Raw genomic sequence first — 17,935 nt, 5'->3', positions numbered from 1 at the left:
TCTCTTCTTAAAATGGATTTAAGAGTGACTCAAGTATCACGACGAGGAAACTGACAGTTTGAAAGACCAGATCCAACCTGTCAGTATATTTTAAACCCTGTTTTGTGCCCCTCGTTGCAAGAAGAAAGTCAGCATCATTTTATTTGTGGGACACAGATGTCCCGTGTACCTCAAAGGGTTAAAGCTGCGCTAACCAAGGGTTTTTTTATTCTTACATATTATTACTCCTCCACTTCTGTTGAAGATCAGGTGTCATTGTTTTGGATATAAATCAGAGACAAATCTGTCCTGATGTCTTTCTGAAGAGAAAGCAAACAAGCACTTTCATTATCAGCTGCTTGTACAGAAATGGGGAAGCTCATGAAAAAAAAAGCAGTAGTGAGATAGGGTTGTTCAAACAGAACAACTCAAACAATTACTGTAACTCCACTGACAATAAAAGCAGGAAGTTGGCTGCTTGTAAAATCATACCTCGGGACTGGCAGATTAAGCACTATCCAGGGCGGACACCTTCATTACAAAATTGCGAAACTATGACTCCCTCAACCAGAAGAGGAACTGAACTTCATTATAAAATCTCACTTATTACAAGGACTAGTTCATCTGTGATTTCTACAGACAAGGTATTGACGGTGGAAGATACCTGGAGGAGAGTCTGAACATAATCCTGTGTGAGTTTTTACATGGAAGATTGTTTTCAATTATTGCACTATAGACTAGTAATTAGAGCTTGTTCAGATTAGGGAGTTGTTCTTTGAATAGTAATCTTTACCATACTGAAAATGCCTTTTGTTTTATGTTTTCAGCACTCTCTCTCAACTTATATTGCGCATACAGAAATAAGCATTAGAACTAAATATACAGACACTAGTGTAATGTTTTGTTGGGTACATTTACCATATATAATATTATATATACTGTACAATGCATTTGCAGGTTTCTCATTGCAGTGATATTTGAATTCACCTGTGCTGTGAGGTCATAATGTTCCCTTGGTGGCTCTTGGGTTTCCTAGCCCTCTGCCCTGCCTCGCTCTGCACAAACCCTGGTATCACTGGGAGGATCACACAGAATGGGCTGGAGTATGGTAAGTTCACAGTCTACTCTTGGCAAAGTGAAAAAAGCAGAGCTGAGTGTACAGTAGTAAAGCATAGCTGAAGCACAATGCATCATGGTAATAAATGTTGATGCAAAACTATCATTGCCATTGTCTGAAGCTGTTTTCATTGTGACCCTTCAGGGAGGCAGATAGGCATGGCTGTTCTGCAGCAGAAGCTGAAGTCCATTAAAATCCCTGACATGTCGGGTAAGGAGAAAGTGTCTCCAATTGGCAAAGTGCAGTACAGCTTGACAGAGTGAGTGTCCACAATATCATTTGGCTCTTTGGGGTAAGCTGGGGTGGGGTTGGGGGTTGGTGATGTGATGGCCCTGGTAAAGCCACATTATTTAACATGTTTTTTTGTTTTTTTTAATGCATTGGACATTAACACACCCCATTGTGTTTTCCAGGATGCAGATTGAAAGTGTCAGTCTTCCCAAGTCAGCAGTCGGGTTATCTCCAGGCACTGGGGTTGTGTTATCCATAGGCAACGCCTACATTAGCATCAAGGGGAACTGGCGTGTGAAATATCTAAGGATTGTGTAAGTTTGACTCATTGTTGGTAGTGTTTCCTGTTATGATAAATTTAAACACATATGTTCAAATCCATGATAAATAAAGTGACTAAAAAAGGTTTTTATTTATTAAAAATGGATGAAGCGCTTCTGTAACAAAGCTGATTACTGATAAAATAAATAATAATCAATACAAAGTCGAAAGGGGACAGCAGCGGTAGGCTTGCAAGAGTTCTGAAGTGTTTTAATCCTAAATCCTTATTTTAAGTTATTGCTGCATACAGGTCTAGTACATTTGACTTAGAGAATAAGTGATTCGTCGATGCATTAGCAGTTCTCATATACTGTACTCATTACAAGAAAATGCCAGGGTTAAATATCTCCACTGATATTGAACATTGCTGATTCCTCCCCTCTTCCGCGTGCAGTAAAGACCACGGCTCTTTCGATCTGTCAGTTAGCGGCCTGACAATTTCGGCAGGTATCGGAGTGTCCCGCGACGAGACGGGACGTCCCACAGTGTCGAGTGCCAGCTGCTCCACCAGCATCGGGGGAGTGAGAATCAAGTTCCATGGCGGGGCAAGGTAAACCACTGAGAGAGCCCTAGCCTGGACGCACTAGAGCTGGTCTAGAATGCTGCACCACCAGTTTCATGAAACTAAAACAAGCAGGAATTTAGGCGTGGAAGACTGTAGGAACACCCACATGAAAAAGTGAACCCACTGTTTAGAACTCTAATTGTTGGAATGTTCTCAAAAGATCAGTAGGGTTGGTTGGTGGGTAGCCAATTAAATAAGTAAAAACCAAACCGTTGGAATATTCTCATTGTTTGTTCATTTTGGCAGGGCGACATCTGTACACGAATGCATCGAAAGAAAAATGTGTTTCTAATTGCACTTTGCACTAACATCTTCTTTGTCTTGCTTGTCCAGCTGGCTGTACAACCTGTTCTCGAAGTTCATTGAGAAAGCCCTTCGCAAAGCGCTCAGTGACAAGGTAATCAGAAAACACAGTTTAATAGGGAACGTGCCGTTAATCACACTTCAATTACACATGTAGCCGTGTAGTTACCATTTACACGCCCAGTTACAAACAGAAAGTTTCGAGAGGCTGCTGACCGATCATTTCTCATTCCCCACTCGTTGTTTGTACCTGTGCACAGATTTGTCCCTTGGTCTCTGATGCTATTGGTGGACTTAATCCTCATCTGAAAACTTTAAATGGTACGTATGGATCTACTTGTACTGGATGTATTGTATTATAACACTTTACAAAACATAGCAGACTACATTTCTTAACAAAAAACTGTGTAAATGAATGGGAAACCTCCCCTCGAGTTAATCAGAAAGACTTATGATAATGTGGGAGAAGGTACTTGCTTTGAAAATGTTCCATTTTTTGTCATCTAGTGCTGGCGAAGGTTGACCGATACGCGGAGGTTGAATATTCCTTGGTTTCTCCCCCTGTGATCACAAAGAACTACATTGACTTGGACTTGAAGGTGTGCTCTGCTAGTTTGCAGTGTCAGCTGAGATCTGAGATGCATTCAAACTGATCCAGAGAACTTCATTTGTACACAGAGGGACGTCAGGAAGAGCAACAGATTAGCAAATCATAACCAAGTTACTGTGGACAGGAGGTTTTGTACCTCCACATCTGGTCTTGCAAGTTTCTGCAATTACACATTCTACTACAACTGCTGTATTGATTCATCTGCTGTTGAATGCACAAGTACAGCCTTTTAAAAAGGGCTAGCTCATGACAAGATAAAGGCAGCAGTGTTTTCTACAGCTCATTAGAATGATGTTACAATATAGGGTTGTCCTCCAGTAAAGTAGCTGGTAATTTGATAATATTCCACTAAATGTACGATAGAACATTTTCAATTTATTTGATTTATGAAATACTTGTTTCAGAATGTTCTGTGTCTTCCAGAGTGGATAATGGTTAAGGATAAGTGGATAAGTTCCTTTCTCTCTCTCTCTGTCTCTCTCTCTCTCTCTCTCTCTCTCTCTCTCTAGGGCGAGTTCTATAACATCGGGCAGCACCGTGAACCCCCCTTTACTGCGCCCCCATTCTCCCTCCCCGAGCAGGCCAGCAGCATGCTGTACATTGGGGTGTCTGAGTTCACTCTGAATTCTGCTGGCTTTGTATACTACAGCGCTGGAGTGCTCAACACCAATGTCACAGACGACATGGTTGGTCCTTAGCCCTCCCATTGTGGGTTTATTGGGACTCGCATGGCTTCTTTTGATGGCAGTAATGTATTGCATTGTATTCTTTTAATGTCAAATTCATTATAGATCCTAGGAGGAGAAGTCACTGCTGTATTAATTGAAGACAGCATCTAGAATGTACAGTATTATAAGAGCAGAGATGCTTTGTGTCTTTCAAATGAAATGAATAAAAACTATAGCATCATAACATTGGTTTCTGTTGGCAGGACACTATCGTAATAGAAATATCCAGCAACAAAGACATGTGCTTTGATTGCACTTCTGAAGTACACATTAGTGACCTGTGCTGGCTTTGTGTACAAGACTCAAGGCTCATTATACTGTAGATGCTGAGAAAACAACTCATTAATAATACTGCCCTGTTATTTGATATCTCTGCTGGATATTTAGACTGCCATTGCTTCTTGCTGTCAGCACTGTAATTTAGCATGCACAGGTTTGGTAACCATCTGTTTTGTTCTTTTCCCCCATCACAGATTCCAAAATCGTCCCCTCTTAGACTGAACACCCAAACATTTGGAGTTTTCATCCCTCAGGCAAGCCAGCTCAAATTTCCTTTCTTTTTTGTAAATAAAGAAATAAGCATAATAATGAATGAAAAAGAAGGTATTTTGCCTCCAATTTGAAAAAAAAAAAAACCCAATTGAAATCTCACCACCCTACTGCAACCTCTGTTACTCCAGTCAAACAATCGCCTCTTTTCACCTGACAAACCTTGGCAGCTGTTGTTGCCAGGCAACTGACTCCCTTTGAGATGAACAGTGGTGTCCAGGGGACAGTATTATGGTCTGCCACAGCTCTTTGTGTTTTAACTTTCCAGATTGCGCAATCCTATCCTAACATGTCAGTGAAGCTCATTGTGCAAGCCACCCAACAGCCACATGCCACCATGCAGCCCAGCAACGTCACAGTGGAGGTGATGGGATCCATCACTGCCTACGTCATCAAACCCGACTCCACCCTTGCACCCCTCTTCATTCTCGGTATGGTAAGTGTACGCAATGGTCCTGCTGGCATTGCTGGAAACCAGTTTCCCTACAGAACTTGGAAACAAACCAACACCACCAGTCAGTAAGTAGCTATGGAAATGCTCCTTCGTTTAAATGTGCTCCTCCAGTTTAAAGGACATGCAGTATAAAAAAGAAATGTCATCTTGTTATCTTACTAAATTAATAAATGACACCCGCTTGCAGGAAGGATGAGTTCTATTTCAGTCTCAGAACTACAGTAAGGGTCCAGTTTGTCTTCCACAGAAAGCCAGCACCAGTGCCAACTTGCTTATTTCAGGGAAGAAACTGGTTGGATCTGTAACTCTGAACGGGTGAGTAAACTCCCTGCCACTCCTTGTTTACCCAACAATGTAGTTACTGGGTGAATTTCTACCCTATAATTAATCCTCTCACACATTTTTTACGAGGAATAAAGCAATAAAGAAGGCCTTTGTTAGCATTCGCCTACACAAGGGTGAGACTCCGATTGCATAGCAGTTTCACCCATTCCGGGTTTTTAATGTGTAATTGATTAGCCCCAGTGCATCGGGAACAAGCTCAAGTTTGTCTTACTAATAATGCCGGTTTTGTTAATAGCAGAAATACTTTACAACAAACAAGAATGAATCTAAACATGCTTTACTTCAACAGGTTGGTCCTGTCCTTGCAGAAGAGTTACGTGGGGCCTTTCCAGGTAAAGCAAGCTGTCTTTAAATGTGCCAGCATGAGCTCACCAGACACTCTCGCAACCACCACTCATTGATCTTCTCTCTGATGCTTTCAGATTCAATCCCTGCAGACTGTGCTTCAGCTGGCTTTGAAATCTGCTGTGCTGCCCAAGGTTAATGGTAAGAGCCTGCATCTTTCCTGAGCTGCATCCTCCCTACTCGGTTTATCGATGGCACATTGCCTTGAAGAATGGCATGCTTATTACAGAACTCAGAACCTTCAGTAAGCTCTACTGCACGGCACTGCCAGATGTCCAGTAAAGATTCCAATAGAATGCAGCTTTACAAAAAGACAAACGGAAGGACGTTGAAAAGGTGAATCTATCTGTAAATTAGAGTTTCAAAATGTTATAAAGGCACGGTTTAGCGCTTTCGAACTGCAGTAAAACCCTGATTATTTGGCATTGGTTGATGTTCGTATGTCACCTTGTCTGTAAGGTAGTGCATACCCTCCCAATGCGGTCAACTGTCAGATGCTGGTACCCTCCAATCGCCGTTCTACTGAGTTAATATCGACGACAAACTAAACACACATCACTTATACCAAGTTAAGGCGGCAGATTCACAGGTCGAGTCATGGGGCTGCTCCTTGACCTCTGCTTTGAAGCGTATTCCCTTGAAAGTCAGCCACAATTTAACCAGCTCTTTGGTTCCACACAGAGCTCCTGAAAGAAGGCTTCCCTCTCCCTACCATTGACAAGATGAACCTCGTTAATGCTCAGATCCAGATTCTCAAGGTGAGCTCCTGTTGTTTTAGATGCACCGCTTGCCTGCTCAGTGCATCACTGTCCCTAGCTTGCATTATCATGCTTGCACAGGGACAGATACACACAGGCAGCTAGTCTGCTTCTGCATGGATACTGAACCACTCTGTCTCTGAAGCTGTGTTCCGCGTCTTGTTTTCCAGGACTATGTACTGATTGGGACAGATGTTGCCTTCACAGGAAGTCCAGCCAGATACTCAGACACAGCCAAGGCCAGGTATCTCAGCTCAGTTTACTACCACTATTACACTTGTCTTACCTGAGCATTCTGCTAAAAGATTTTATACATATATATTATTATTATTATTTATTTCTTAGGAGACGCCCTTATCCAGGGCGACTTACAATCGTAAGCGACTTACAATACAAGTAATACAAGAAGAGCAAGAAATACAATAATTTTTGTTCAAGTGTGACAAACCACAATTCAATAATACAGCAGATAATATACATATATATATATAACATAACAAAGAAAGCGAGAAAGATTGAATGTTTACACATTTTTTTATTATTTTACGTGCCATTATTACAATTGAATTACACTTTAAATGCACAGGATGGTGCATAGCAAGCCATATTAACCAAACATTGTCTACCATGCTAGGTTTGCACCAGTTTTGTAAAACAAAAAACAAACTGCTAATGTTGCAGAGCTTGCAAGACTCACCTTAGGTGCACATAGGTATCTACGTGCCTGAGGTATTCATTTTAGGTTTTTTTAACATCAATGTTTTCATTTTAGAAAATAACTGGTGCTAACTTAGTACAGCGGCAAATGGCTTGTAAATATGGCCCAGTGACTCCACTGTAACCATCAGTCATGTGCAAAAGCAATTCCAGCTTCCCACACCCTGCTGGTTAGCTGCTGTCCTGCCGGCTCTGGCTGAGCGATCCGGTTGTGACACAGTGAACTCCAGCCTCAGTTTATCAGCCTGTGTCTCCTGAACCCTGCAGAGTGCATCCCGACCCAGCCTTCAGGGTGCTGAGGCAGAGAGGAACGCCCCTCAAGCTCTGAGAGCTGGCTGACGTGACCTGAAAGAGATCCACAGTGACTCACCCTTCCTGGACAGGAAAACCACAGCGCTGCTGTGCCACTGAAAGATACTCTGCACTTCAATCGTAGCATTTGTGTTTGTATTAAAAGTAGACATCATCTTTTTAAACTGCTTTTTGATTCATAACTTCAGAATGCTGATGCAAGGCTAGAGCCTTCTCAAAACGCTTGTCTACTTGACTTGGTTTCTTATAGTCTTCCCTTTAGATTTCTTTATGACAAATCAGACTTGAATAACCTTTGTGTAAAGAGCTTGAATTATTAAAACATATAAAAAAAACCTGACGACAGGTGTCACAAACTCTGTTGAGCATCAGTCTAACGTTAGGTGAGGAAGCGCAGTGTTAATCTGGGCTTAACAAAACCAGCCGACAGGGGTTTTCAATTGCTTGTATGAATTGTTACAAACGTTTGCTTCATGTTTCTTGCTCATGTCCGATGAATGCTGTTGTGCTTGCTGCCTCCCCTGGGCGCTCCTGTAAACGAGTGTCAACCTGGTTAATAATATACGAGCGGTGCAATGTTCCTGCTGTACCTTGACCTGCACGTAGTCTCCTGGTTTGATCCCAGCAGTGCCTCCCGACGCACAGTCTGTGGGGTCCTCCAGGTTGGGGAAGATCACTTTGACGTTGCCGTCGTTCCTCCCAGAGAGCTCCGCTGCAGACCTCTTGCTCACCTGTACAGGTGACAATTCAGATCAAGTGTACTGTACACCTGTACCTTAAAAGGGATACAGAGAGCCTATACAGACTTCACAGGCTACTAATTTAAATTAGGGTTACTGAATTTAATTAAAGGCTTTCAAACGTGGTTATCTATTGCTTCATCGCGATCCAAATTGTGACCTCTCAGCTTGAAATTCACTGAGGTTTGTAACTTTCAAAAGGAGACTCGCATCTACACGTGTGTCTGCACTGCCTAATAGAAACGTGACATCACTGGGTATGCTGTGCAGTACCCACCCCCTCCACTAGGACAAGCTGAGTGCTCCCGACGAGCCCCAAGTTCAGGCTGGCAGCCTCTTCTCTGAACACTCGGATCAGCTCCTCTAGGCGGCGCTGTTTCACCTCCCCTGGAACGTCGTCCTGGAGACGGTGATATGCGTGGGTCTTCTACAAGAGAGAAGGGGGGCACAGTCTCTACCTGGTCATCAGGGATTTTATATAAACCAGAAGGAGCAGACAGTCATCAGCATTAAACCACGAGTCACTGAAATAACAATGGCAAAGCCTCCGAGTCCTGGAAGGAATGCGAAGCCCCTCTGCTCTGCTGTGTGTATGTCTGCTCACCTTTCTCATGCTGTAAGCGAAGAGGAACCCCACATTGTACCGGACCTCTCGGAGAAGGGAGACAGTCTGGAGGTGATCTTCCTCCGTCTCTCCGCAGAACCCAGCAATAAAATCACTGCTCAGACTCACCTCTGAAACACAACAGGGTCCCTCAGACCACCATATCCAGCAGCAGGCATGCATGATTGTTGAAGAGCAAATATTACTTTAACATTTACAAGTGAAATACAGTTTGCTACAGAACGATATGTAGTTCACTTAAGAAGAATTAAACATCATTAGCACAACATGTACCTTTAATGAGGGTTCTAGGCTGATTCAAAAACCTGTACCTGGAATAACACTCCGGATGTGATCCACAAGCTCCAGGTAAGCTTCTCTGGTGTAGCTGCAGAGAAACAACACAGGGTTTAACATGAACATGTAAACTAAACTTTCCATTTAACATACAGGGAGAGTGCTCTCTCTAGTGGACAACACTTAAACAACATGGATCACAATAACAACAACATGCACACTATCCTCAATCCAGAACACCCTGTCCAATAAGGCTTGCACATTTGTCAAAAGAGCTGCACAGTGTTTCATTCAGGGGTGCTGATTGATTCTGTGCTTCCCTGAATTCCTTACCCCCTGCGCATGGCCTGCAGGATGCGGGTACTGCCACTCTGGGCTGGGAGGTGGATCTGCTTGCAGATGTTGTGTCTCTCCTGGATGAGCTGCAGCACCTGCAAGGGTCAGCAACGGACTGAGACACAATGCAGCAAGAATGACTTCACTACACAATGCAGCAGGCTTAGCAGTTACAACATACAGCCACTAAGTGCCACTGTTTGCAAACTCTCAGAAGACCAGCGAGGAGGATAAAAAACACTTCAGATCTGCACGTCTGTCAGAATTACACATGCATGGGCAGCTGATACACAACCAGTAACACAGTGCTTTCTCTATTCAGAATTGCAACCCCTAAACTGAAAAGGTAAAGCAATATATCTGTCTAAGACCTCTACAGCAGTCTGCTGTGTTAAAGGTGCCTGATCCTTAGTGTGTGCCGCTCACTATCTGGAGCTCGTGGGCTTGGTTACCTCGTCAGGGAAGTCCTTGGGGTGGGGGGAGGTGAAGCGGACCCTCATGTCGGGGTCAATGCGGGACACCCTCTCCAGCAGCTCAGAGAACCGGAGGCCCCCCTTTCTGTCCTTGTACAGGCTGCTGAAGCCCCTGCTCATGTGGGTCGGCTCGGAGGAACAGAACTGCACCTCGGACGTGTCCCTGTAGCTGTTGACATTCTGACCCAGCAGAGTCACCTCCTTCACTCCCTGAGAAACACAGCCAGGGTTACCGATTTACTGACCATTGAGGCGGGAGGCTTTGCAGAAGACATTTTATGACATCGGTCCAGGCAGAGATTTCAATGGTCTGCTGCTTGGTTTTTCAGAGGGTAATTGAGCTGTGCAGCTCAGCAGGACTGTACCTGATCCGACAGCATCCTGACTTCCTGGAGGATGGAAGCGAGGGGACGGCTCCTCTCCCTGCCCCGTGTGAAGGGCACGATGCAGTAGCTGCACATGTTGTCACAGCCTCGCATGATGGAGCTGATGCAATGACAAACACAATCTGCATTCAAACTCTCTTAGCATGGGTACACATACAATGCTATCACTGATCCAGATGCTATCCACCCCCCCCAAGTTATCCCTGCAAACTCAGCGGATCTATATAAAAAAAGAGACTTCACGTATTGCAAACTGCAAAGCCACAGAATGTTAAGGAAACACTAGGACCCATAGTAGCCCCAATCTCTGCCTCCTTACGACATTTTGCACAGAACTCCATGCAAAGGCATGATAGTTACGTTTGCAGAACAGGCTCCGGAAACTCACTATATAACATCCACCTCCTCCTACTGTACGAAGCTGTTCACTCCATGCAGATGTTAGCTCATGAAGCCCTGCGGGAGGCACTCACACGAAGGCGGCCCTGCCCTGCGGGTGCAGCTGGACGGGCATGACGTCAGCGTAGGTCTCCTCCAGGGACAGCAGCACATTGATCGCTTGCTGACCGCTCTCGGACACGGAGAGGAGTCGCGGGAGATCTCGGTATGCATCGGGCCCGGCCAGCACGTCCACCAGCTTCTCACGCTCCAGTAACTGCTTCTTCAGCCTCTCCGCCATGCACCCTGCGCACCACGCCACAGGGGGGCGCCATCGTCAACCACAGGGGCAGAAAACATTAACCATAAACAAACTGGCTCATAGCTTGTGATTTGCCACTCTCAATGTGAGGTATCTTTCAAACCGCGCAATTATATATAAAACATTTCTTGTTTATTGTATTACAGTGTTGCACTGGCAATTCTATTAAGAGGATCTGATAGAGACAGGGAGGGTGCTGTGGGTACAAACCTAAAATTCCTATTTTGAGTGGAGTCTGAGACCTGGGGCGCCTCCTCTTCAGTGCAGTCAGCTGCTGCAGCCTGTTCCAGATGGTCTGCTCTGCCTTCTCTCTGACAGCATGAAGCAAAAGCAGGCTGTCACTACCTCAAAAGGGTGAGATTGGGGAATGTGTAGATCCTGGAGCACTTGGATGCCATAAAAAGACAATGTGCAGTCCAGCTGACCTTTGGTTTTCAGCATTTAAAAAAAAACATATATATATATTTAGAGATTTACAAAGGCATACGGTACCTGACAGAGCATGTTACAAGAAGAATCACATCTGCCTGTTACAGGAGAAGAAAAAACACCTCATTAATAAATCCTGTTGTTAAATATTTCACATTATACTTCAATCCAAGAAGACACACATTTGAAAACCATGTGTACAGTTATCAAGAAATGTGCTTATGATGTGCCTGTGTAGAGCATAATGTTCAGCAGGGGTAGGTACTGTAACTCCAGTCCTGGGGAGACAGTCAGCTATAGGGCCTGATAGGTCGTTTAAGGAATTCAATCTATTTAATTCAGGCACATGTGGTGACCATACTGAAAGGGTTAAGGCTGCCTGCCCCTGCTACTTAATGGAACCCGCTATCACCGGTCTGCCTCCCCTCTCCTCTCCTCTCCTCTCCTCTCCTCTCCTCTGTACCTGAGCAAGGTCGCTGGTTCTCAGGTAGCCTTTCTTCTGCAGAATCGACCAGGCGATCTCTGTGTCATTCACGTTCATCTGACACCCGTAGGTTTCAAAATAAACTGAAACAGAAAAGGAAATAAATTAAAGAAAAATAAAATGCATCAAGCACGACGCTTCAAAAGATTTTAAAAGAGTCGAAGCTTCTTTCAGTTTACAAGTGTGTTCTCTGTTATTTGTATTTTGTTCAGTGAAGTTTCATAATGCGTTTGTAACACGTTGGAATGCACACAGATAACTTCCAGACGGCTCCTCGGAAAGTTGAATTACACGTGTTGTAAACTGAGTAGCTCTGTATCCCGCACATACCTTTTCTTCCAGATCCGATCTGCGAGTCTTCAGGGAGGTAGGGGTGCGTTTCTTCCACTTCTTCTTGTAGGTCGGGAGCGCCTTTCTCTCCTGTAGCGACATTTTTAACAAAATCTTGAAAACCGGGACCCGCTGCTAGTTTGCTACTGAAACCGCTGCCCCCGGTCTTGCGGTGCTCATTTGAAACCGCGTGACTGGAAGAGACCGAACAATAGCTGTATCTGCTGCTGTGCGGCTGGAGCCATCGTTCACTAGGGCGCAACAACTTTCTTACATGTTTCAGGAGGTTCATCCTTTTACAAAGTTCACAGCAGCCTAAAACACGACCGGTGATCATCATGAATGACAACTCAAAGAGTGTCGTGCTTAACCTTACTGCTTCATTAATAAGTTCATGGTAATGGTCATTGCTTCTCCAGGGTTTGCATCAGTCGTGTTCCTAGGAGATCTTTACCAGGCTATGACTTGATCCAAGGTCACACTTACACACCTAGCACAGGCCTAAGAAAAGAAAAGAAAAAGACAGGTTTGCCACCAGCAGGCTGGATTCACACAGTCTCATTAACACTAGGACTAGCGAGCAATGATACCTTAGGTAAGGTCCAGGATTAGTGCTATTTGGAGTCTTTGAGACCCGCTGCATGTATACTATACAGTGCAGCAATATTAGAGATATTAGCTGATCTGGATCTTTAAAATATAAAATACTACTATTTATTTTTTAATCATCAAAGTTTATCTTCTTTCTCATTATTACAAACAAGACCCGAATCGAATCTACAAAATCACACTATTTATTTTTAAATCTGTTACATGGTAGGATAAACATGATTGGTAAAAAATATAATCTAGCATAAAAGAAATTGGAACTTGACAGCTGTCAATCTTCATTTAGAACGTGCAGCGTGGTTCCTTAAAAAAATAAAAACCGCTTGGCTCAGCAGACTACAGTACCACACGCTGGTTGCGATACGGCACGTTTGTGTGAATATCATTATCAGAAAAATTCTGCAGCTATCTCTGCTCGTTAGGACTAGGGTACATAGCGACACGATTTAAACAGTTAAACTGAAAGTACATTAGATTGCGCTTTTATATTACCGTAACATGTTTAATTGTAAGCTGTACTTTTACTTCGTTATTTTAACGTGATTTCTGAACCCTTGCTCACCGTTTGGGCACACTAGTCACTACGTCCATGTGTTTGCTGTCCCCCAGGAAACAATCATCGGTGAGCCATATTCAAGTCGTCCGACTCCACCCTGAAACCGAAACTCAAATATAGTTCCGGAAAAACAGAAATGATTCTGGGATTTACACATTGGTTTTAATACACGTAAATACATAAAAAAGAAATTACATACATATTCAAATATTACTTCTTCCTGCATACAGTATATATTTAATTTAGAAGCCAGCTAGCACCAGACATTTTCAACTTGTATACAGTTTATGGTCCTCCCCCGATCATTGTGGCGTTGATTTTTTGGCTGTTTTATTTTTGCAGTATTTACAGTTTATTACTGATGAAGGGAGTCCACTGTGCACTGTCAGCGTTTCAAATTCAGACACTATCATAATCTGCGCTTTTCTTCTGTTTCGGATAAACTCCATTACAATCGGATACATGTGGGTCTCTACACAGGATAGTTTTCTTAGAATACTGGATCAAAATGTCCCTTATATAGAGCTGCCCTCGGTTCTTCCAAGTGGTACAAATGAATAGAAACTAAAAAACTAATTTGACTGTGAATTTCCTAAAACCTATATAGCCAGCTGGGGTAAAAATAAACAAAGGGCAACTAATAGCAGACCTTAAAGTGGATGTCATTTGTAAGAGGAAGAACGATGACATTCAAATGGAATTTTCTGCCAGAGATAACCTTTTACTAACTGTGTGCCAAATGCACAGTGATCTGTCATGAATGAAGGGAAGAAAAGCAATATAATTGACCTAAATCACTGCATCACTCTGACCCTCTGACCAGTCTGAACTCTAGATAATGGAGGGAGGGGGTGGAGTTATATATATATATATATATATATATATATATATATATATATATATATATATATATATATATATATATAATGTTTTACTATTAATATTATATTGAAATGAGGCGTTGCTGATGTCACAATAGCCCTTTGCAGGGGTTTAACTGGCACTGCAGAAGTTAAAAAAAAAGCAGCTCAGATGTGAAAAACACATCCTACTGGAGCTCCAGTACGAAACTCACTCCAGATAGAATCCTCCTCTCTCTCTGCTAAGCAGCCACCGGCTCTGAGGCTTGTGGAAGGTACCAGCTTGCTGGAAAACTGCTTTAGAATATTTCACCAGTGAAATAACTGATTTCAACACCTGGGGAATAATAACACAAAAAACAAGACACATTTTGGTATACACAAGTAAGTGGCGTTCTTCTCTTAATTCTTTTTCTTCAGTTTTTTTTTACAGGGTGGTGGAGGTGAGGACCAATGCTTTTCCTTTTTGTCTAGAGAGTGGAAGAATGGAGTGATCCACAAATGTGTTTCTTTAAATCTAGAATTTCATGAGCACCTCTGCTCCTCTTCATAAGAAAGCCAAAATAATGAACACAGTCTTACTGAAATTGCTTCCTATCCCTGTGTATTAAAGAATGCATTCTATATAGTGTGATGCAACTGCAGTACCTGGAAGCATCTGGTAGCATTGAGTTCTGCAACTACATTGGGTATGCATGCTCTTTAAAGGTGCATGAGAAAAAGGCACAGTTTTTTAATTCTGGTTTAGTCTGGTTTGCAAAAACAATGAAACTGGTGTACATCAACGTGCCTTTATTTAATGGTGCAATTGCACTGCAGGCGGCTGGCAATCGACTGTAAGACTTTCCAAGTAAAGCAACTTTACCAATCTGAAGCACCTGAAGCATTGCTATGTCTTGAACCAGCACAGCTTCCAGCTCTGACCAGTTTAAACACAACGCTGGACTTTGCTCATGTTGGTGTCAGGGTGCAGGTCCCTTATACCCCTCCTTGTTCTCCACAGAAAGCTGTATGATGTTAGATAAAGGAGCACTTTTAGTGTTTTTCTGCCTGACAATGCAAACGGCTTGCTCCCCACTCTACCCAGCGCTAAGGTAAGTACAGCACTCAGACATGCATTCATGAGAAGTGGACTTGACTAATTCACTGCCACACACACACACACACACTGCAAATCTTCACAATTACAACCATTTAGCGTGTTGCTTTATGGTCCTGTTATTTATTATTTGGGGTTGGGTTTTGGAATAGCTTGTGTTAACAGTTTTTTTCAATTGAAACAGGAGAAAACATGGTTTTGATGCTTTTTTTTCCTCCATTACAATAGAAATGGCTTGTTTTGACTCCTTAACCCTTTACTACTTTATAATCTGACATTCTGTGCAGTTATTCAGAGCTGTCATGTCTATCTGATAATAATTTAAATTGTTATTTCTAGATTAGAGGGTTCCAAATGCTTTTTTTTCAAATATATATTTCATTTTTATTTTTTACCACTGTCTGCTTATTTAAGATTATTTTAATGCACAACATCAATACAACATATATGAGCACAGTGATAGCCTGTTCTTTTCAATATAATGCATACAAGCAAGTGCCCAGTTTATCACACTGCATTTTTCTTTTAAATTTGAGAAGCATTTTTGCAAGATATTTTACTGTACTTTGTCACTCAATTTTCCAAGCAATTTGCCAACCTATATTTCTGAAAGAAAAATGCCTACAAAATGATCTTTTTCCCTGTATTACCTGAAATGTTTTTCTCACTCACAAGAGACAGGAAACTGATGTAATTTACCATGCTGTGGTACATTTTTGGAAAGCAGGCCTTGTTCACAGTGCAGTTTGTTTAAACTGTTTCAGGTTTGGTCAGAAGGCCTCCTCCTCCTCCTCCTTCATTCTGAGGTCCTCTGCTGACGATGGACACGTCTTCCCAGACACAGACGGGCCTCTGCAGCTCAGCGTCCCCCTGAGAGAGCCCCCAGAGGAAAGGTTGGTCCACTCTGTGGCTTTGCATTCATCTGAAGGGGCGGGGTTGGAATCCCTGTATACCGAACATGGAAAACAATACAGCCCGCCCCCTTAACATGCCCCTGTGCCTGCAGTGTTGATACAGAATTGAGTAGCCCTTAATACAGTACTGCACCACCGACTTTCCCAGCTGGTCTAGTAAATACACAAGAGGGAGGAACAGATTGCAAGCACTGATGCATTTGAAACAAACCTAAGTAAAATACATGTTGTGCCTTTGTACTTCCAGAACAGCGAGGCACGCAGATGCTATATTCACAAACAGCTACAGGAAAGTACTGGGGCAGATTTCAGCGAGGAAGTTCCTGCAGACCATCATGGGAAAACTATTGGGGTGAGTAACCGTCCACTGTAGCAGTCAGAGGGTCTGGGCATGTTTAGTAGTGCTGTTATAATGCCTATTCCTTATCATGCTTGACCACAAAGGCACATCCCAGAGTATGGCAGTCTGCAGTTCATTTTCCAGTCCAGGTCCTTAGTAACCCACAATTAGAGGCTGGAAACAGACTCTGGGCTGCTCACTTTAATAACTAAGGGCAGGGTCAGAACAAGGTCACGGCCAGGATGGATCAGAAGAGCCACAAGAGAAGAACAATGGTCTCGAGGTCAACATGCTGGGAAATGAATGGTATCAGCGAATGCCTTGTTTCAATAAAGTCAACTGACCTCTGTTTAACAACTACAGTAATTCATGAACAGGCAGTTTGAGGGAAACACATTCGATTTGTTCACAGTGATGAAAGCGCGGAGGAATCGTCACAGGTGTCCAAACGGCAGGCAAGCCTCCACACAGACAACAGCTGGTACCTGCGGCAGAGGGCAGCGTGGTAATACCTCACCAGAGAGCAAAGGCAGGGGCAGAGGCTGAGAAGGTAAAGACCTAGTCCAGACAGGAGCCTGCAAGACTGGCTGTTCTTTTGCTGTGTAGTTCACACATGTAGAAAAGTGCAAGTGCTTGCAAAGGCTTTCAGCATTCTTCACTAAAGCTGTAGCATTCTGGAACCGGATCAGGTTCCACCTGGGATGTTCTGAAGGTCCATTGCTGTAAAGCAGATCTGATACATGGGTTATGGCAACACTCTTATAGAAGATTCATTTCATTTTTTTCAAGAGATTATATGGGTCTGATCAGATGGTGTTTTTCTCTTTGTATAATTATCCAATGCAGTGTTTTGTGTCACTGCAGAATAACTACCAGAAGGCTGGACAGAAGAGGACCCCTCTGCCATGTTGCTGTGACTGTTTCCAACCAACCACACCCTCATTTTTAAAATACGTGTTTTACTATGTCTTAAAAATGTGATTTTAAAAGAAAGAACATAGCTATGTATTTTCATGGAAAACGTTACCTTACTCCAGCTCAGAGCTGGAATTAATATATAGAAGGAAATTAATCAATGAGTTTTGCTCCTTTGCTGCTGCAATCAATTACAAGTTGTATGTATGGCGTGAGTGTTCACCTGAAACTCTTTGCTTCAGAGTTAAGCTTTAAAGTTGTTGTTTCTTATTGCTCTCAGTATTTTGTTAAACTCCTGTAAATAAACTATTTTGCAACAGAATTAACTCATTTATTTATTTATTTTAAACTATGAAAATATACTTTGTGTTTTAAAGAATGACACACCACCAGGAGATAGCAATGGGCTGATGAAATTCAATGGTGTGTAACACACAGCTGACTCACTGAACATTGCAGGCTATCACTTGCCAATAAGGAGTAGTCAGACAAAAAAAAAAAGTTGATTTTTTTGTTGTTTTGACAAAAA

General features: G+C 42.8%; 3 protein-coding genes across 4 annotated transcripts; 2 read left to right on the top strand and 1 right to left on the bottom strand.

Annotated features, from left to right (window-relative positions):
- Positions 1-1,254: 1,254 nt before the first annotated feature.
- On the top strand, positions 1,255-6,595 carry LOC117420740 (bactericidal permeability-increasing protein-like). The gene is made up of 10 exons (XM_059003437.1): positions 1,255-1,355; positions 1,510-1,641; positions 2,043-2,198; positions 2,547-2,610; positions 3,636-3,812; positions 4,328-4,387; positions 4,672-4,839; positions 5,625-5,688; positions 6,229-6,305; positions 6,476-6,595. The coding sequence occupies exons 1-10, from the start codon at positions 1,255-1,257 to the stop codon at positions 6,593-6,595; spliced, it is 1,119 nt and encodes a 372-aa protein (XP_058859420.1).
- A 225-nt stretch (positions 6,596-6,820) lies between these two features.
- On the bottom strand, positions 6,821-13,383 carry LOC131702108 (mitochondrial tRNA methylthiotransferase CDK5RAP1-like). 2 transcript variants are annotated; one of them, XM_059004009.1, is made up of 14 exons: positions 13,285-13,383; positions 12,114-12,614; positions 11,763-11,866; positions 11,363-11,397; positions 11,081-11,181; positions 10,644-10,854; positions 10,150-10,270; positions 9,764-9,994; positions 9,309-9,406; positions 9,011-9,066; positions 8,679-8,809; positions 8,352-8,501; positions 7,925-8,065; positions 6,821-7,367 (listed from the first exon to the last, which is right to left on the bottom strand). In XM_059004009.1, exons 2-14 carry the CDS (start codon positions 12,451-12,453, stop codon positions 7,263-7,265), a joined length of 1,824 nt encoding a protein of 607 aa, XP_058859992.1. In that variant the 5' UTR covers positions 12,454-12,614; positions 13,285-13,383; the 3' UTR covers positions 6,821-7,262. The 2 variants fall into 2 exon arrangements, with proteins under 2 accessions (XP_058859992.1, XP_058859993.1); XM_059004010.1 differs by having other exon boundaries at positions 13,215-13,330.
- Positions 13,384-14,386: 1,003 nt separating this feature from the next.
- Positions 14,387-17,728, top strand: LOC131702085 (VIP peptides-like). The gene is made up of 6 exons (XM_059003836.1): positions 14,387-14,522; positions 15,142-15,232; positions 16,002-16,130; positions 16,399-16,503; positions 16,904-17,041; positions 17,356-17,728. The coding sequence occupies exons 2-5, from the start codon at positions 15,150-15,152 to the stop codon at positions 16,998-17,000; spliced, it is 414 nt and encodes a 137-aa protein (XP_058859819.1). The 5' UTR covers positions 14,387-14,522; positions 15,142-15,149; the 3' UTR covers positions 17,001-17,041; positions 17,356-17,728.
- The last annotated feature ends 207 nt before the right edge of the window (positions 17,729-17,935 follow it).

Source organism: Acipenser ruthenus, chromosome 29, assembly GCF_902713425.1.
Source record: "Acipenser ruthenus chromosome 29, fAciRut3.2 maternal haplotype, whole genome shotgun sequence".
Lineage (NCBI taxonomy): Eukaryota > Metazoa > Chordata > Actinopteri > Acipenseriformes > Acipenseridae > Acipenser > Acipenser ruthenus.
The sequence above is the reverse complement of the archived record's forward strand: the minus strand, read 5'-3'. Positions and strand labels throughout refer to the sequence as shown.